This window comes from Linepithema humile, chromosome 3, assembly GCF_040581485.1.
Source record: "Linepithema humile isolate Giens D197 chromosome 3, Lhum_UNIL_v1.0, whole genome shotgun sequence".
NCBI classification, from domain to species: domain Eukaryota; kingdom Metazoa; phylum Arthropoda; class Insecta; order Hymenoptera; family Formicidae; genus Linepithema; species Linepithema humile.
Window position 1 is genome coordinate 12,951,958 of NC_090130.1, and position 14,666 is coordinate 12,966,623.

Genomic DNA, 14,666 nt, shown 5'->3' on the forward strand with positions numbered 1-14,666 from the left:
CTTTGTCGGGTGACCTTTACACCGATTGGCGGAAATCTAGCTACCAGAGATCTGAACCCGGATTGGCGAGCGTCGCTAAGGAAGGGGAAGGTGGTAGCCGGACGGTATAAGAAGAGAGGCTCGAGCGAGAGTTAGTTAGTTGTGAGTTAGGCGGAATTAGTCGATGTTAATCGAAGCGAAAGTCCGGAGAGTCGTCGATCGAAACTCTCCGTGACCATGTATCCGTTAAAACCAAGGTGTTTCGGCGAGTAGTGTGCCGAACACTTTCCGAGGACCGATTCTATCGGCCTCACGCGGCGAGAACGACCGCGTAGTGCGTAACACACAATGTATTGCGTGCGCGATCGTCACTTCGGTGACAGTGAATAAATATTTTACATGGTTAAAATATTTCAACCTGTGTCGAATTAATTACATCCATACCTACCTTAGCGCGAGTCATCCGACGATCTATGTGGCAGCCTGGCAGTCCTGGGAACTCTGTCAATCCTGGGGAACCTGTAACAGAAAAGCTAAGATTAATAAATGGATGCGCGAGTGTAGTGTAGGCCGTAAGTCTCGTGGATGGGATCATTTCAAATCCAGCTCGACCGAGGAGGCCGACATCCAACGAGGAGGCAGTGGAAAAAACGACGCAGCGTTCAACCTTGCTGTTCGCAGAGGTCAAAACAGCTGGCGACCGTTGACAGAAGCAAAAGCGCTGAAATCTGGCGGCTGGTAAGTCCACGTTTGGTTCCTTCCACCCTACGTGTCCGGTCACAGTAAAATGCTCGGCGTTAGTATGCTATTTTTTGAGGATTCGAAGAAATCCAAAGAGTCTCCAGAAAACCTGGCGACCGTGACAGGACCGCTCGTCGCGGTAAAATAAAATAAAAACTCAGTGTGCGGCGCGGCGGAGAAAAACCTGTAAACGGAAGTGAAAATCCTATCACCCAAGCACCAACACAACGTGGCGAAAGTGATTAGGATCGCTCGTCGCGAAAAATAAAATAAAAATAAAATCAATGCGCGGCGCGGCAAGAAAAATAAGCACTCGGATACGGAAAATTTTTTTTTACAAAATCCGAAACCTGTCACTAAACAAATCGTATATAAACAACGATAGTGATTAGGATCGCTCGTAGCGATACAAAACAAAATAAAAACTTGCGGCGTGGCAAATAAAATCGAAATTGATCCCAACGAAAAATTGTGGCGATTAAGACGATACCGCTAAGTGCGGGATATAAATGAAAAATTATATTTAACTATGCGACATGGATCAGACGGTCCAAAACAAAATGCCACAAGTTATTTATAAAATATAATATCTAAAGTAGTGTGAAGTAGGTCAAATCCAATAATTCGTCATCGGAATAAACCGAGTAAGGCTAAAAAACAGCGAAATTTTTCGTTTTAACATCGTGACGAGTCACGAAAAATCAAAGAGATAATTAGCGTAACAACGAATGTGAAAAAGGTAATCCTCAATCGTAGATTCAAGTACCGTGTTTAGTAACTCTAAAACAAAACGCATACCTCTGCGTTAGAGCGAAAGATCTCGCGAAACGGGTCAATAATCGAGAACAGGAACACAAAAAACCGAAGTAACATCGTTTTAGATTCAAAAACGGGTCAAGTAGTTTCAAAACAAAACGCGTACCTCCGCGTGAAACGAAATAACGTCTCGAAAAAAGAATCTAGGTTCGGAAACGGGTCAAGTAGTTTTAAACAAAACACGTACCTCCGTGTAAAACGAAATAACGTCTCGCGAAAGAATCAAAATAACACGATCAAATTCATTAATCGGGTCAAGTAGTTTTAAACAAAACACGTACCTCCGTGTAAAACGAAATAACGTCTCGAGAAAGCGATCGAATACGCGACAATATTATTCTCAAAAATTAAGCCTGATCCAAAAGGAAGCTCGTACCGTAACATACGATAGGAAACAGTCGTTTTTGCTCGCATAAATCCGAATACCTCTTTAAAAAATCCTGCAAAATGGACGGGGATAAAACAGGAAGCGACAAAAGGCCAAAAGTAGTTCATACGCCAGTAAGCGTATTGCGTTCGGGGAAGGAAATTCCTAAACCAGCGTCAAAAATGGACGAAAGCAGCGACAAGGCTCAATCGAGTCCGACCGAAACATATCCGCACGAAAATAGATTCCGGAAGCTAGAGGAGTCAATAGACACAATATTGGGCGTAATAAAAACTTTAACGGTTTCGCATAAAAGGAAAGCCGCGAATGACGAATTAAATTCGAGTAGCGACGACGAACAATACAAAGCGAATCGCGTTTTTGCGCGACCCATAGATGGGATACGACTACCTCGCGGCGGATGGTTGAAAAGTCCGTTCGAAGACATAAGATTCAACGGCAAACAGGATTCGATGAATCCGATGCGTTTCCTCAAACGTTTCGAAGGAATAGCGCGATACGAACAAATAGACGAACCCGATCAATTGTATTTTTTCGGAAAATGTCTAAAAGAACAAGCATCCACGTGGTGGGAATTGAACGATTTCACAAATATCCACGAAGCCAAAGCAGAATTCGCAGCATTCTACTGGAATGACGACAAGCAAGCTAAATTGCGCGAAAAGCTCTACACGGGCAAATACAAGTCGCGCACTCGAGAGGATCTCTCCTTAGAGTCGGGTTGCTTGAGAGTGCAGCTCTAAGTGGGTGGAAAACTCCATCTAAGGCTAAATACGACCACGAGACCGATAGCGAACAAGTACCGTGAGGGAAAGTTGAAAAGAACTTTGAAGAGAGAGTTCAAGAGTACGTGAAACCGTTCAGGGGTAAACCTAAGAAACCCAAAAGATCGAACGGGGAGATTCATCGTCAGCGGCGCTGGCTTCGCGTCGGTGGGCGATGCTCCGCGGAGCCCTTGCGGATCCTACCGCGGACACGCTACCGTGCGTCGATGTCCGGCGCTCGTCGTCGTGCACTTCTCCCCTAGTAGGACGTCGCGACCCGCTGGGTGTCGGTCTACGGCCCGAGTGCGGTGACTGTCGCGTCGCCGGTAAAACGGCACGCGGCAAACCCTCGGTTGCCCGGCCGGCTGCCCGGCGGTACACGCATGGTATCAGGCCGCACTCTTTTCACGTGTGCGTCGGGACCGTCGCAAGCGCGCGCCACGGTACTCGGAGGTTACGGACCTAGCGCCGTCCCCGGTCCTGGCCCGCTGTTGGTCGTACGGAACTCCTTCGACAGGCCTGCAAACGATATACCGGTCGGCGACGCTACTGCTTTGGGTACTCTTAGGACCCGTCTTGAAACACGGACCAAGGAGTCTAACATGTACGCGAGTCATTGGGACTAGCGAGACCTAAAGGCGCAATGAAAGTGAAGGTCGGCCCTGGTTGTCGACCGAGGGAGGATGGGCCGCGTCGCGATGCGACTCCGCACTCCCGGTGCGTCTCGTTCTCATCGCGAGAAAAGGCGCACCCAGAGCGTACACGTTGGGACCCGAAAGATGGTGAACTATGCCTGGTCAGGACGAAGTCAGGGAAAACCCTGATGGAGGTTCGTAGCGATTCTGACGTGCAAATCGATCGTCGAAACTGGGTATAGGGGCGAAAGACTAATCGAACCATCTAGTAGCTGGTTTCCTCCGAAGTTTCCCTCAGGATAGCTGGCACTCGGCCGTTCCGCCAGGAACGCGCGCGAGTCTCATCTGGTAAAGCGAATGATTAGAGGCCTTGGGGCCGAAACGACTTCAATCTAATCTCAAACTTTTAATGGGTGAGATCTCTGGCTTTCTTGAATTATGAAGCCACGAGCATCTCGGATCAGAGTGCCAAGTGGGACATTTTTGATAAGCAGAACTGGCGTTGTGGGATGAACCAAACGCAGAATTAAGGCGCCCAACTCGACTCTCATGGGACGCCATGAAAGGCGTTGGTTGCTTAAGACAGCAGGACGGTGGCCATGGAAGTCGGAATCCGTTAAGGAGTGTGTAACAACTCACCTGCCGAAGCAACTAGCCCTGAAAATGGATAGCGCTGAAGCGTCGAGCCTATACTCTGCCGTCAGCGGCAAGTGGGGCGGCCGCGCGCAAGCGCGCCGTCACGAAGCCCTGACAAGTAGGAGGGTCGCGGCGGTGTGCGCAGAAGGGTTTGAGCGTGAGCCTGCCTGGAGCCGCCGTCGGTGCAGATCTAGGTGGTAGTAGCAAATACTCCAGCGAGGCCCTGGAGACTGACGTGGAGAAGGGTTTTTTGTGAACAGCCGTTGCACACGAGTCAGTCGATCCTAAGTCCTAGGAACAATTCTATGTCAATGACGGCGTGCATACTCTGGTGTTCTCGACAACGAGACCGAGAGAAAGACCGTGTGACGAGAGACACACGCTCGTCGGGCGAAAGAGTCCCGGTTCCTATTCCGGAACCCGGCAGCGGAACCGCATACAATTCGGGCCCTCGTAAGAGTGTTCGTCGGGATAACCCAAAATGACCTGGAGACGCCGTCGGGAGATCCGGGAAGAGTTTTCTTTTTTGTATAAGCGTTCGAGTTCCCTGGAAATCTCTAGCAGGGAGATAGGGTTTGGAACGCAAAGAGCACCGCAGTTGCGGCGGTGTCCGGATCTTCCCCTCGGACCTTGAAAATCCAGGAGAGAGCCACGTGGAGGTGTCGCGCCGGTTCGTACCCATATCCGCAGCAGGTCCCCAAGGTAAAAAGCCTCTAGTCGATAGACTAATGTAGGTAAGGGAAGTCGGCAAATTGGATCCGTAACTTCGGAATAAGGATTGGCTCTGAGGAGCGGGGCGTGTCGGGCTTTTTCGGGAAGCGGGTCTGGCTGACGTGCCGGGCCTGGGCGAGGTGAACGGTCGGCGTTCTGGCGCCGGTCCCGGGATCCGAGCTTGGTCCCGTGCCTTGGCCTCCCGCGGATCTTCTTTGCTGCGAGGCTTCCGTGGCGGCGCGAGCCGTCGCAATCGTCTTCTTCGGCCGCCATTCAACGCTCAGCTCAGAACTGGCACGGACTAGGGGAATCCGACTGTGCAATTAAAACATAGCATTGCGATGGCCCTCGCGGGTGTTGACGCAATGTGATTTCTGCCCAGTGCTCTGAATGTCAACGTGAAGAAATTCAAGCAAGCGCGGGTAAACGGCGGGAGTAACTATGACTCTCTTAAGGCGAGCCCGGTCGATGTGGCATCGCAGTCCTCACCTCATATTCCCGCTACGGGTGATGAGAGGCTTCGGGAAGTAACGGAGGAGCTTCTTGAGAGGGTTAGGCGTTACCGTTGCTATGAGGCTGGATCTCTGCTGACGATCGCACGAGATTTTCTGGAGAGAAGGATTGACGTCCATGCCATTGAGAGATGGCTGGGCAAGATCTTCCCGGTACAGACGGTGCACTCTCCTCGACGTGCTAAGACTAGAAAGCACAATCCTCCTGTCATAAGAGAGAACAGGAAGCAGATGAGGATGAGAGAATTTGCCATAACGCAGTCTCTATACAAGAAAAACCGCAAAACCTGTCTTTCGCATATATTCGACGGAGACTCCACACGCACGCGTCCGTCCGCTGTCGAACTCCGTGACTACTGGCGTCCCGTTATGGAGGCGTCTATTGTGGCAGATGGTGACATGAAGGCACTGCGGGAAAGGTACGACGAGGCGAGGCTGGCGGCTGGTTCCATCCGGAGCCTTCCGTCGACTGCCAGAAGGATTCATCTCGAAGGCATCGATGAGGGCGCGACTGAGGCTGGCAGCTCACCGGTCGATAAGTCCTTGCTCTGGGATCCGATTTCGACTACCGAAGTCGTGCGGATTTCTGTAAAGAATGGTTCTGCGCCAGGATTGGGCGGCATTGAACCACGGGCTTGGAACGCTGTTCCAGCACCTATCCGTGCGTTGCTGTTCAATCTTCTGCTACTTGCAAGGGAGGCTCCCTCCTCGATCACTACTACCAGGACGGTATTCCTAGAAAAGGGAACGATGCCAGAACGGCCTAAGCCGTCGGACTATCGGCCTCTTACAAGGGATACCCGCATAACCTGAGTCACCGATTTGGCTGAAATTTTACAGGTACGTAGTACTAGTATAATAGTAAGTAATGCTATACGGAGACGATGCACTATTCAGCCGTTTATGAGAAATCGCTGTTTGAAGTTTATCATGTTGTATAAGTACTATGCAATAAAACATATTTCAAACAGCAGCGTGGCGCAGCGGAGTAAGGCGAATATTAGAGATCTAAAGGTGCGGGTTCAATTCCATATATATATATTTTTTTTTTAATTTTTCTAATAGAAAAAATGTTCTTAAAATGCATAAAATATAACAAATATATATTATATAGTGTTTAATAAAAATCTGTAAATTTAAACTTTGTGTAATTTTTATAGTTTTTTTAAGTTTTAATAGTTTATATATATATTTATTGTTAGGTAGGTGGCAAGATATTTGTATTATTAAGGTAAAATAAATGGTGATTATGCATATATTTTTTAATAATTATTCATTTATTTATTAAAATATAAGTGTACAAAGAAAAATAAGTGCTATCATTAGACATTTATTCGTTATCTTTCTCTTTAATTTTGCAAACTTTTGGGTGATAAACATCAAAAAAACAATTAAAACATAAGACTATCTCACACCAAGAACATTTAACGAATCCTACTTTTTGGCAAGCGCATTTTGTTTTTAATAATGATGTAGGAAAACACACCTCATTTACGTTCAGAAATATTGACCGATCGCTAGACAGTTTTGACGCGAACCATGCGTATTTTATCATTGGTATAAATACTGGAGCACTTAATTGGTGTAATATTAATGAATGCAGTTTAATAGCATCTTCACGAGATGCTATTTCTCTTTGTTCTTGTAGTAATGTGGGAGCATTTTGCAAACGTTTGAGAAAATTTTTTACCTGCCGATAAAAATATACATCGCAAGGCTGACACAATGGTGTGCATTTCGGCGGTATTACTTTTAATGTGCATGTCGCTTCCCCTTTTTCTCCTTCAAAAATTTCATCATATAAAGCCGGATTAATTTGACCTCCCCAAGAATCAATTATAAATAAAAATTTGTTTTTTTGCACATATGGTGATATTATACTTTTTAAAAATTTTTTATACAATTCAGTCGTTAATTTACCGGATTTTGAACAAGTTATTGTAACATTTTTGTACTCCTCTGTTAATTTTTCAATATTTTTAGCTACTATTGGACCAAAAAATCCCGACGTTTCTTGCATGCATAAAAATACAAATGGAATAATTTTTCCAGATGCCGACAATGTGTATTGTGCAGTATAAGAATGACTGATTTTATGTAAATTTTTCTTTTTAACGAAGACTGTTTTTACACCTTTGTGTTCATAAGTTCTGTTATAAGTTATATTATATTGACATCCTGTCTGATCAAAATTTAAAATAAAATTTTCTTCAAAGTCGGATTGTGCAATTATACCTCTAATCTGCGTTTGAAATTTTTCGGCTGCTAATAACCCAGAAAACATTATGCCAATAAATATCTAGCAACTTACGTACAAAAATGGCTCATACTGCACACACAAAACCTTATCCTAGTGCGTTGTCATAGCGGTAGCAAAATGCTAGCACACTTGCAAAACGCTTGCACTTTGCGAGCAATACATGACTTATACACGACTAAACATATCCCACGAGCAAAATTCAGGCAAACTGCTACACAGATTATTTGCATAAGACGCGCAAACTTTGCGCACAAGAATTGTTATTTGGGAAGGTTTCTTCCATTGTGGCGTAATCTCTTTCAGACACATATTTTGTAATTTTTCGTTGTTTTATCCTGTGTTTTCGTTTAAAAGTGTCTACCCATGTATTACTAGCATTGAAAGTAAAGTGCTCCGAGATATATGGAAATGCTGCTGCCATTGCCCATTGCTGGATTGTTCGGTTTGTCACCTATTAAAAATAAAAATCAACATACATATACTTGTAAAGCTTATATTATTTCTTTCTTCTGATTTGATAAACAAATAAGGTTACTTGTTCATAACACTCTCTAGCTTCCACGAAACGGTCGAAAGTTTCTGTATCGATGTGAATCCATTTATCGTTGCGTGTTCCACCGCTCTTCACATCATCCTTCCACTTCTTTATGTCTGCTTTTCTGTTCAAGAGACTGCAGCCTTTTTTATGTAGAGTTGCCAAAGACCATTTCGGATGAGCTTCAGCCAGAGCAACGGTTCTCGCCTTATATTCCAAACTAACCTTATATTCCAAACTATATTGATAAGGTGGATTAAAAAATTCCTCGGGCTCGTAATCTTCATCTTCTTTAGTTTTTAACTACAAATTTAAATAAAGTTGCATAAAAATAATACAAAAAAATCTGCTTATTTTCTCATCAATAGAAATATATTTACATACCTCTTCGTATGTTCCTTCGCCATCGCTTTCATTGCACAATATTAAATCATCTACAATAATTTTCCGATCTCCCAAGATGTTAACAATTTCTTCAAATATTACTTCACCCATCACTACAGACACAGAACTTATTTTATCAGGTGGAGTATCAGTTAGAAGATGCTCCGCCTCCAGCAAACTATTGCAATATTTAACAGCATTTGTTAATTCGCCCTTAAAATCTTCAGTTTGCAAAAGTTTTTCACGCTCCTCGTCTATTTGTAACTGATCTATTGCCGTAGATGGACCCGGTTGATCCATTTTAAAACTGTTAGTAAAAGGTTTTCGTACAACATTCTCAACGACAGTTCACGATCAACTAACGGTTTCTGAAGTATAGATTACCTGAAAAGAGCGCAGTCTCTTGTTGTTAGGCAAGAGAGGGGAACTTAAAACGAGAAATTGTCTAAAGAAAAGGGACTGCAGCTGTATCGCAAAATAATAACAATAATATATATATATATATATATATATATACAGGGTGTTCATTTGAAAACTTTCCAGCTGATTATCTCGAAAAGTATGAAAGATACAAAAAAAAGCTAAAACACGTTTTCCATGATTTCGAGGGGGAAAGAGAACGGCATTATTAATTTTTTATTTGGAAGGCGTTTTCAACGTAATTTGAAGGTCAAATTTGTTTTTTTAAATGGAAACCTATATTTTTTATTGCAGAATTTTATTCTACACAAAAAAACAAGTAACTTCTATAGGAAACATTTTTTTATTTGATCACTATTTTAGGAGATATTTAAGAAAACAGCAAGACTTAGTTACTGCATAAAATTTTGTCATTTATTATAACAAATGTTCAAAATGTTCTCCGTTGTTTGCTAAACAATAATAAAGACGATTCTCAAATTCTGAACGAACATTTTGGAAGGTATCTGTTGGAATAGCTCTACATTCCTGTATTGGAATGTAGAGCTCTACATTCCAATTCTTTGACGCAAATCGTTGATATTTTCCGGTGGAGTTTCATAAACAACGGATTTTAAGTGCCCCCACAAAAAAAAGTCAAGTGGAGTTAGATCTGGAGATCTTGGTGGCCACTCGATGGCTCCTCTTCTACCGATCCATCTCTGTGGGAATCGATTGTTTAACCACTGTCGAACTGGTAACACGTAATGCGGGGGAGCACCATCTTGTTGGAAGTACAAAAGTTCCTCATTTAACAACAAATTGCCATCGTCATCGTTTTGGTTTTCAAGACTATCAGTTATAAGTGGATCAATAACGTTGTCTAATAAATTTAAATAAAGATTGCCATTCATATTCTCTTGGAAAAACAGAGGTCCTATTACAGCATTTCCTAGAATGCCTGCCCAGACATTTATTTTTTCTGGCCACTGAGTATTTGTTTCTCTAATAAGATGTGGATTTTCGTCATTCCAATAATGACAATTATGACGATTTACAATACCATTTAAAAAAAAAGTGCATTCGTCACTAAAACAAATGTTTTTAATCAGATTGGGAGTGGCGTTGATCATAGCCGTGATTTCTTCGCAAAACTCAATCCGCCTATTAAAGTCTTCCTCCAATAATTTTTGATGCAACTGCATTTTATAGGGATGAAATTTGTTTAATTTCACTATTTTGTGTACAGATCCCACTGATACACCAGTTGTTACTGAAACTTGTCGGATTGAACTAGTAGGATTCATAGTAAACTGTCCCATAATTTCAATTTGATCAGCTTCATTTATAAATCTTGGCTGGTTCCTTTTCAAATTTGTCACAGATCCTGTTGCTTTAAACTTTTTAACGAGTTGTAATACATACGTATGAGAAACATATTTATCATATCTCTCATTAAATGTAGCAGCAGTTCTACGAGCACACTGATCTTTTTCTCCATAAATAAATATAATTTTAACTCGTTCTTCTAAAGAATACACCATTTTATAAAGTTTAATTATGATATTCCTTCAGATAATCTCTGGTACAAGTCTCACATTTGACTGAATAGTACACTGTTCTATTGAAAGACAGAAAGGAACTGATTTAACACAACATAAACGATCTGATCAACTTTGTTTTCGAAAGATACGTATAAATATCAACGATTTGCGTCAAAGAATTGGAATGTAGAGCTCTACATTCCAATACAGGAATGTAGAGCTATTCCAACAGATACCTTCCAAAATGTTCGTTCAGAATTTGAGAATCGTCTTTATTATTGTTTAGCAAACAACGGAGAACATTTTGAACATTTGTTATAATAAATGACAAAATTTTATGCAGTAACTAAGTCTTGCTGTTTTCTTAAATATCTCCTAAAATAGTGATCAAATAAAAAAATGTTTCCTATAGAAGTTACTTGTTTTTTTGTGTAGAATAAAATTCTGCAATAAAAAATATAGGTTTCCATTTAAAAAAACAAATTTGACCTTCAAATTACGTTGAAAACGCCTTCCAAATAAAAAATTAATAATGCCGTTCTCTTTCCCCCTCGAAATCATGGAAAACGTGTTTTAGCTTTTTTTTGTATCTTTCATACTTTTCGAGATAATCAGCTGGAAAGTTTTCAAATGAACACCCTGTATATAAAGACATAAAAAACATTTTTAATGCTAGAAATTTTGTTATACGTACTTCTTTTATTGTACTTACTTTTTTATATTTAATATTTAATATTTTTATATTTTAATAAATAAATAAATAATTATTCAAAAATATATGCATAATCACCATTTATTTTACCTTATTAATACAAATATCTTGCCACCTACCTAACAATAAATATATATAAACTATTAAAACTTAAAAAAACTATAAAAATTACACAAAGTTTAAATTTACAGATTTTTGGTTTATTAAACACTATATAATATATATTTGTTATATTTTATGCATTTTAAGAACATTTCTTCTATTAGAAAAATAAAAAAAAATATATATATATATGGAATTGAACCCGCACCTTTAGATCTCTAATATTCGCCTTACTCCGCTGCGCCACGCTGCTGTTTGAAATATGTTTTATTGTATAGTACTTATACAACATGATAAACTTCAAACAGCAATTTCTCATAAACGGCTGAATAGTGCATCGTCTCCGTATAGCATTACTTACTACTATACTAGTACTACGTATTTGTAAAATTTCAGCCAAATCGGTGACTCAGGTTATGCGGGTATCCCTTGTTAGTATAGAATCCGTCGTGTTGAGGCACATGCATAAGATCTTGGCTAAGCGTCTGTCGGTTCTCGATATCTTCGACAAGAGACAACGGGGTTTTTGGCCGGTAGATGGGATCTGTGAGAACGTCACGGTCCTGTCTGCCGTGCTCGCAGACGCCCGCAGGAGTTGCAGGTCACTCCATCTCGCCTGTGTGGACCTGTCGAAAGCCTTCGACACGGTCTCGCACGAGGCAATTTTTGCAACACTCGAGGAAGTAGGGCTGCCGCTGACTTTCCGAGAGTACATAAAGGCCACGTATCGAGACGCATATACGGTGCTGCACGACACCGGTAGCAATGTGCCGAGGATACAACTAGGACGTGGTGTGAGACAAGGCGATCCCTCTATCGCCCCTACTGTTCAATCTGGTCGTGGATAGAGCACTGGGGATTCTTTCTGAGGATGTTGGTTATCGTTTCGACGATCGGGTGGTCAATGCGCTGGGTTATGCTGACGACATTGTGCTTCTGTCTTCTACCAAAGTTGGCTTACAGGAGAATTTGACACGGCTTCACGAAGCTTTTGTGCGAAATGGGCTGAGCATCAATGCAAAGAAAACCGGAGTGCTTTCCATCGTGGCCTCCGGGAGAGATAAGAAAGTAAAGGTGGAAACTCAATCAGTCAACGCCAAAATTTTAAAAAGTGCGGATGTGCTAGTGAGAACTGCGGTTCGTCGCTGGCTGCGTTTGCCCCATGATGTGCCTGCTGGATACTTCCATGCGCCGATACAGAGTGGCGGTGTTGGGCTGCCTCTTTTAAGAGCTTTACTCCCTATTCTGAAGTATAACCGACTGCGGAGGTTGTGCACGAGCTTGTTGCCGGCGGCATCGGCCGCTGCCGAATCCACGTATGTGGCTAGACAGTTGGCCTAGTGTGAAAACCAGATTCGCGTCCGGACGTACAGAGTCACCACGACCGACGAGCTTCGGCAGCAGTGCGCCGCATGGCTGCACGAATCGTGCGATGGGAAAGGGCTCAGGGAGGTCGCAAGTTCCAAGCTGAGTTCCTACTGGGTAACGGGTGGTGCCGACTCAATTCCCGGAGCTGATTATGTGCATTACCACCACGTGCGGACTAACTGCTTACCGTCGAAAGCGAGATCTGCCCGAGGTCGTCCGGAGCGCGATGTGCGTTGTCGTGCTGGTTATCCTGACATCGAGACACCGGCGCACTGCGTGCAGAGATGCTTCAGGACGAACGGAGGAAGGATCCTGCGGCATAACGACCTTTGCCGTCAAGTCGGTGGCTTCTTAAAACAGAAGGGATGGCAAGTCGATGCGGAATTAGCGTACTCGACCACTGCCGGTAGGCGCCGACCCGACCTGACTATCGCCAAAGGTGGAGAGGCGGTAGTCGTAGACGCGCAGGTGTCCAGCGAAACAGCGTTGAGTTTTGCTCACGAGCGCAAGGTCGAGAAGTACCGATCGAATGATGATCTAGTGAGCCGCGTGGCGGAACATACAGGAGTGCCTCGCAATAATGTTCGTTTCACCGCCATGACGATCTCATGGCGAGGTGTCTGGAGCCCGGAGAGTGAGTGTGAGATGAGGCAGCTCGGGTTAACAACAACTCAGCTGCGGACTCTCACTACTCGTGTACTGTGGGGTTCGTGGATGAACTGGCGCAGATTTAACGGTATTACGTCCCGTTATAAAGAATAAGCGGTAACAGACCGCTAGTAGTGCCAATGAGCCATTGTCGCGTCTGTGCATGGACGCGCTGTTGTACGTGCTGTAGCGTACGTGTGAATGTGAGAACCACTTGTTGGTTCCGAGTGTATGAGGGCGATTTGCGACCGCCAACAGTAAACCGTAAGTCCCTTACAATATCATTGTGTGCTAGCCGTGCACCTGTATAATAGGAGCAATGGTGGGCGCACGATGAAACATAGCCAAATGCCTCGTCATCTAATTAGTGACGCGCATGAATGGATTAACGAGATTTCCACTGTCCCTATCTACTCCCCCCCCAAGGGTGCACCTTGTCGTGGTGGGGGGGCTCAGTACCCGTCGGGCATGTTTTGTCCGTTCCGACGGCGAAGCTAACGCACCCGCGTGCATCAGTGTGTTCTCCTGTGAGCAGATGGAGCTCCCGCCTGTGGGAGCAATAAAATCACTTCCCGGATGTGTCTGAGGAAAAGAGGAACTATGACTTCAGATTCACGAGAAATATGATAGAATGCAGAATTGCATTTCTAAATGATTATACTTGGAAAGCAAGCAGGAGAGAACACTAGATCTCTATCCTATATTCCCACTCCAAGATACTCTTACTAACATTTAACAACTAAAACAACTAACGCCCTACTAACTTCTCATATTCAAGTAGTCACTAACAAATGTGTCTAATTTCTTCTAATTAACGTGTAGATACTATAGAGTAACTAACAAAAATTGGACAACTAACTCATATATGTAAATCTTTACCCGCTTTACTCTATTCTTTTCTGTCACTATTTCTTCGCCTAATTTCGTTTCTCTGTCGTAGTCTCAACAGCATTGTCACGAGTCGGTGTTGAAAGACGTAATGGCTCAAAAAGTGACACGGGCTCTGAAATTTGGGAGCTTGTCGCACAATTGTGTGCACCAGAGATATGTACCATGCCCGACAAGGGTAAGAAGCCCCTATAACCATCATGTCCAATGGTTGTCGGAAACAGGGGCATATCTCTACCTCGCCTCCACTTTTTTTCTTTTTTCCCTCCAATCCACATTATAACCCACTTCCCCTGTGGCCTATTTCCCCCTCCGCTGCGCCTTCCCTCGTTTAGAAGTGGGGGGTGGGTTTGCGCTTAGGCAGGGGCCGGGACGTGGGCCTGCTCGTGCGGATGCGCGGGGGAAAGGGCAGGGGCCGCAGAGTAGAGCCTACCGGGCCCTGCGTTGTCGGGATAGGCTTCGGCCTGGTGCGACGGCGACGGAACCGGTGGTTTTTTTTTATTTATTAATTTTTTTTTTTTTAGAAGGTTGGGGGTTTGGGGGTGTCCGACCGGCGGGCTCTCCCGTTTTGTGTTAGTTGGGATTTTTCACTCTAAGACCAAGGTGTTGGTGCCATGCTCAGGGTCTGAATGGCTGCGGGAGTG

General features: G+C 43.6%; 2 protein-coding genes across 2 annotated transcripts; both read right to left on the minus strand.

Moving 5' to 3' along the window:
- Positions 1-4,343: 4,343 nt before the first annotated feature.
- On the minus strand, positions 4,344-4,943 carry LOC136998346 (uncharacterized). Its single transcript, XM_067350883.1, has one exon. It carries the CDS (start codon positions 4,941-4,943, stop codon positions 4,368-4,370), a length of 576 nt encoding a protein of 191 aa, XP_067206984.1. The 3' UTR covers positions 4,344-4,367.
- Positions 4,944-6,361: 1,418 nt separating this feature from the next.
- On the minus strand, positions 6,362-9,393 carry LOC136998344 (uncharacterized). Its single transcript, XM_067350880.1, has one exon. The coding sequence runs from the start codon at positions 7,464-7,466 to the stop codon at positions 6,513-6,515; it is 954 nt and encodes a 317-aa protein (XP_067206981.1). The 5' UTR covers positions 7,467-9,393; the 3' UTR covers positions 6,362-6,512.
- Positions 9,394-14,666: the final 5,273 nt, after the last annotated feature.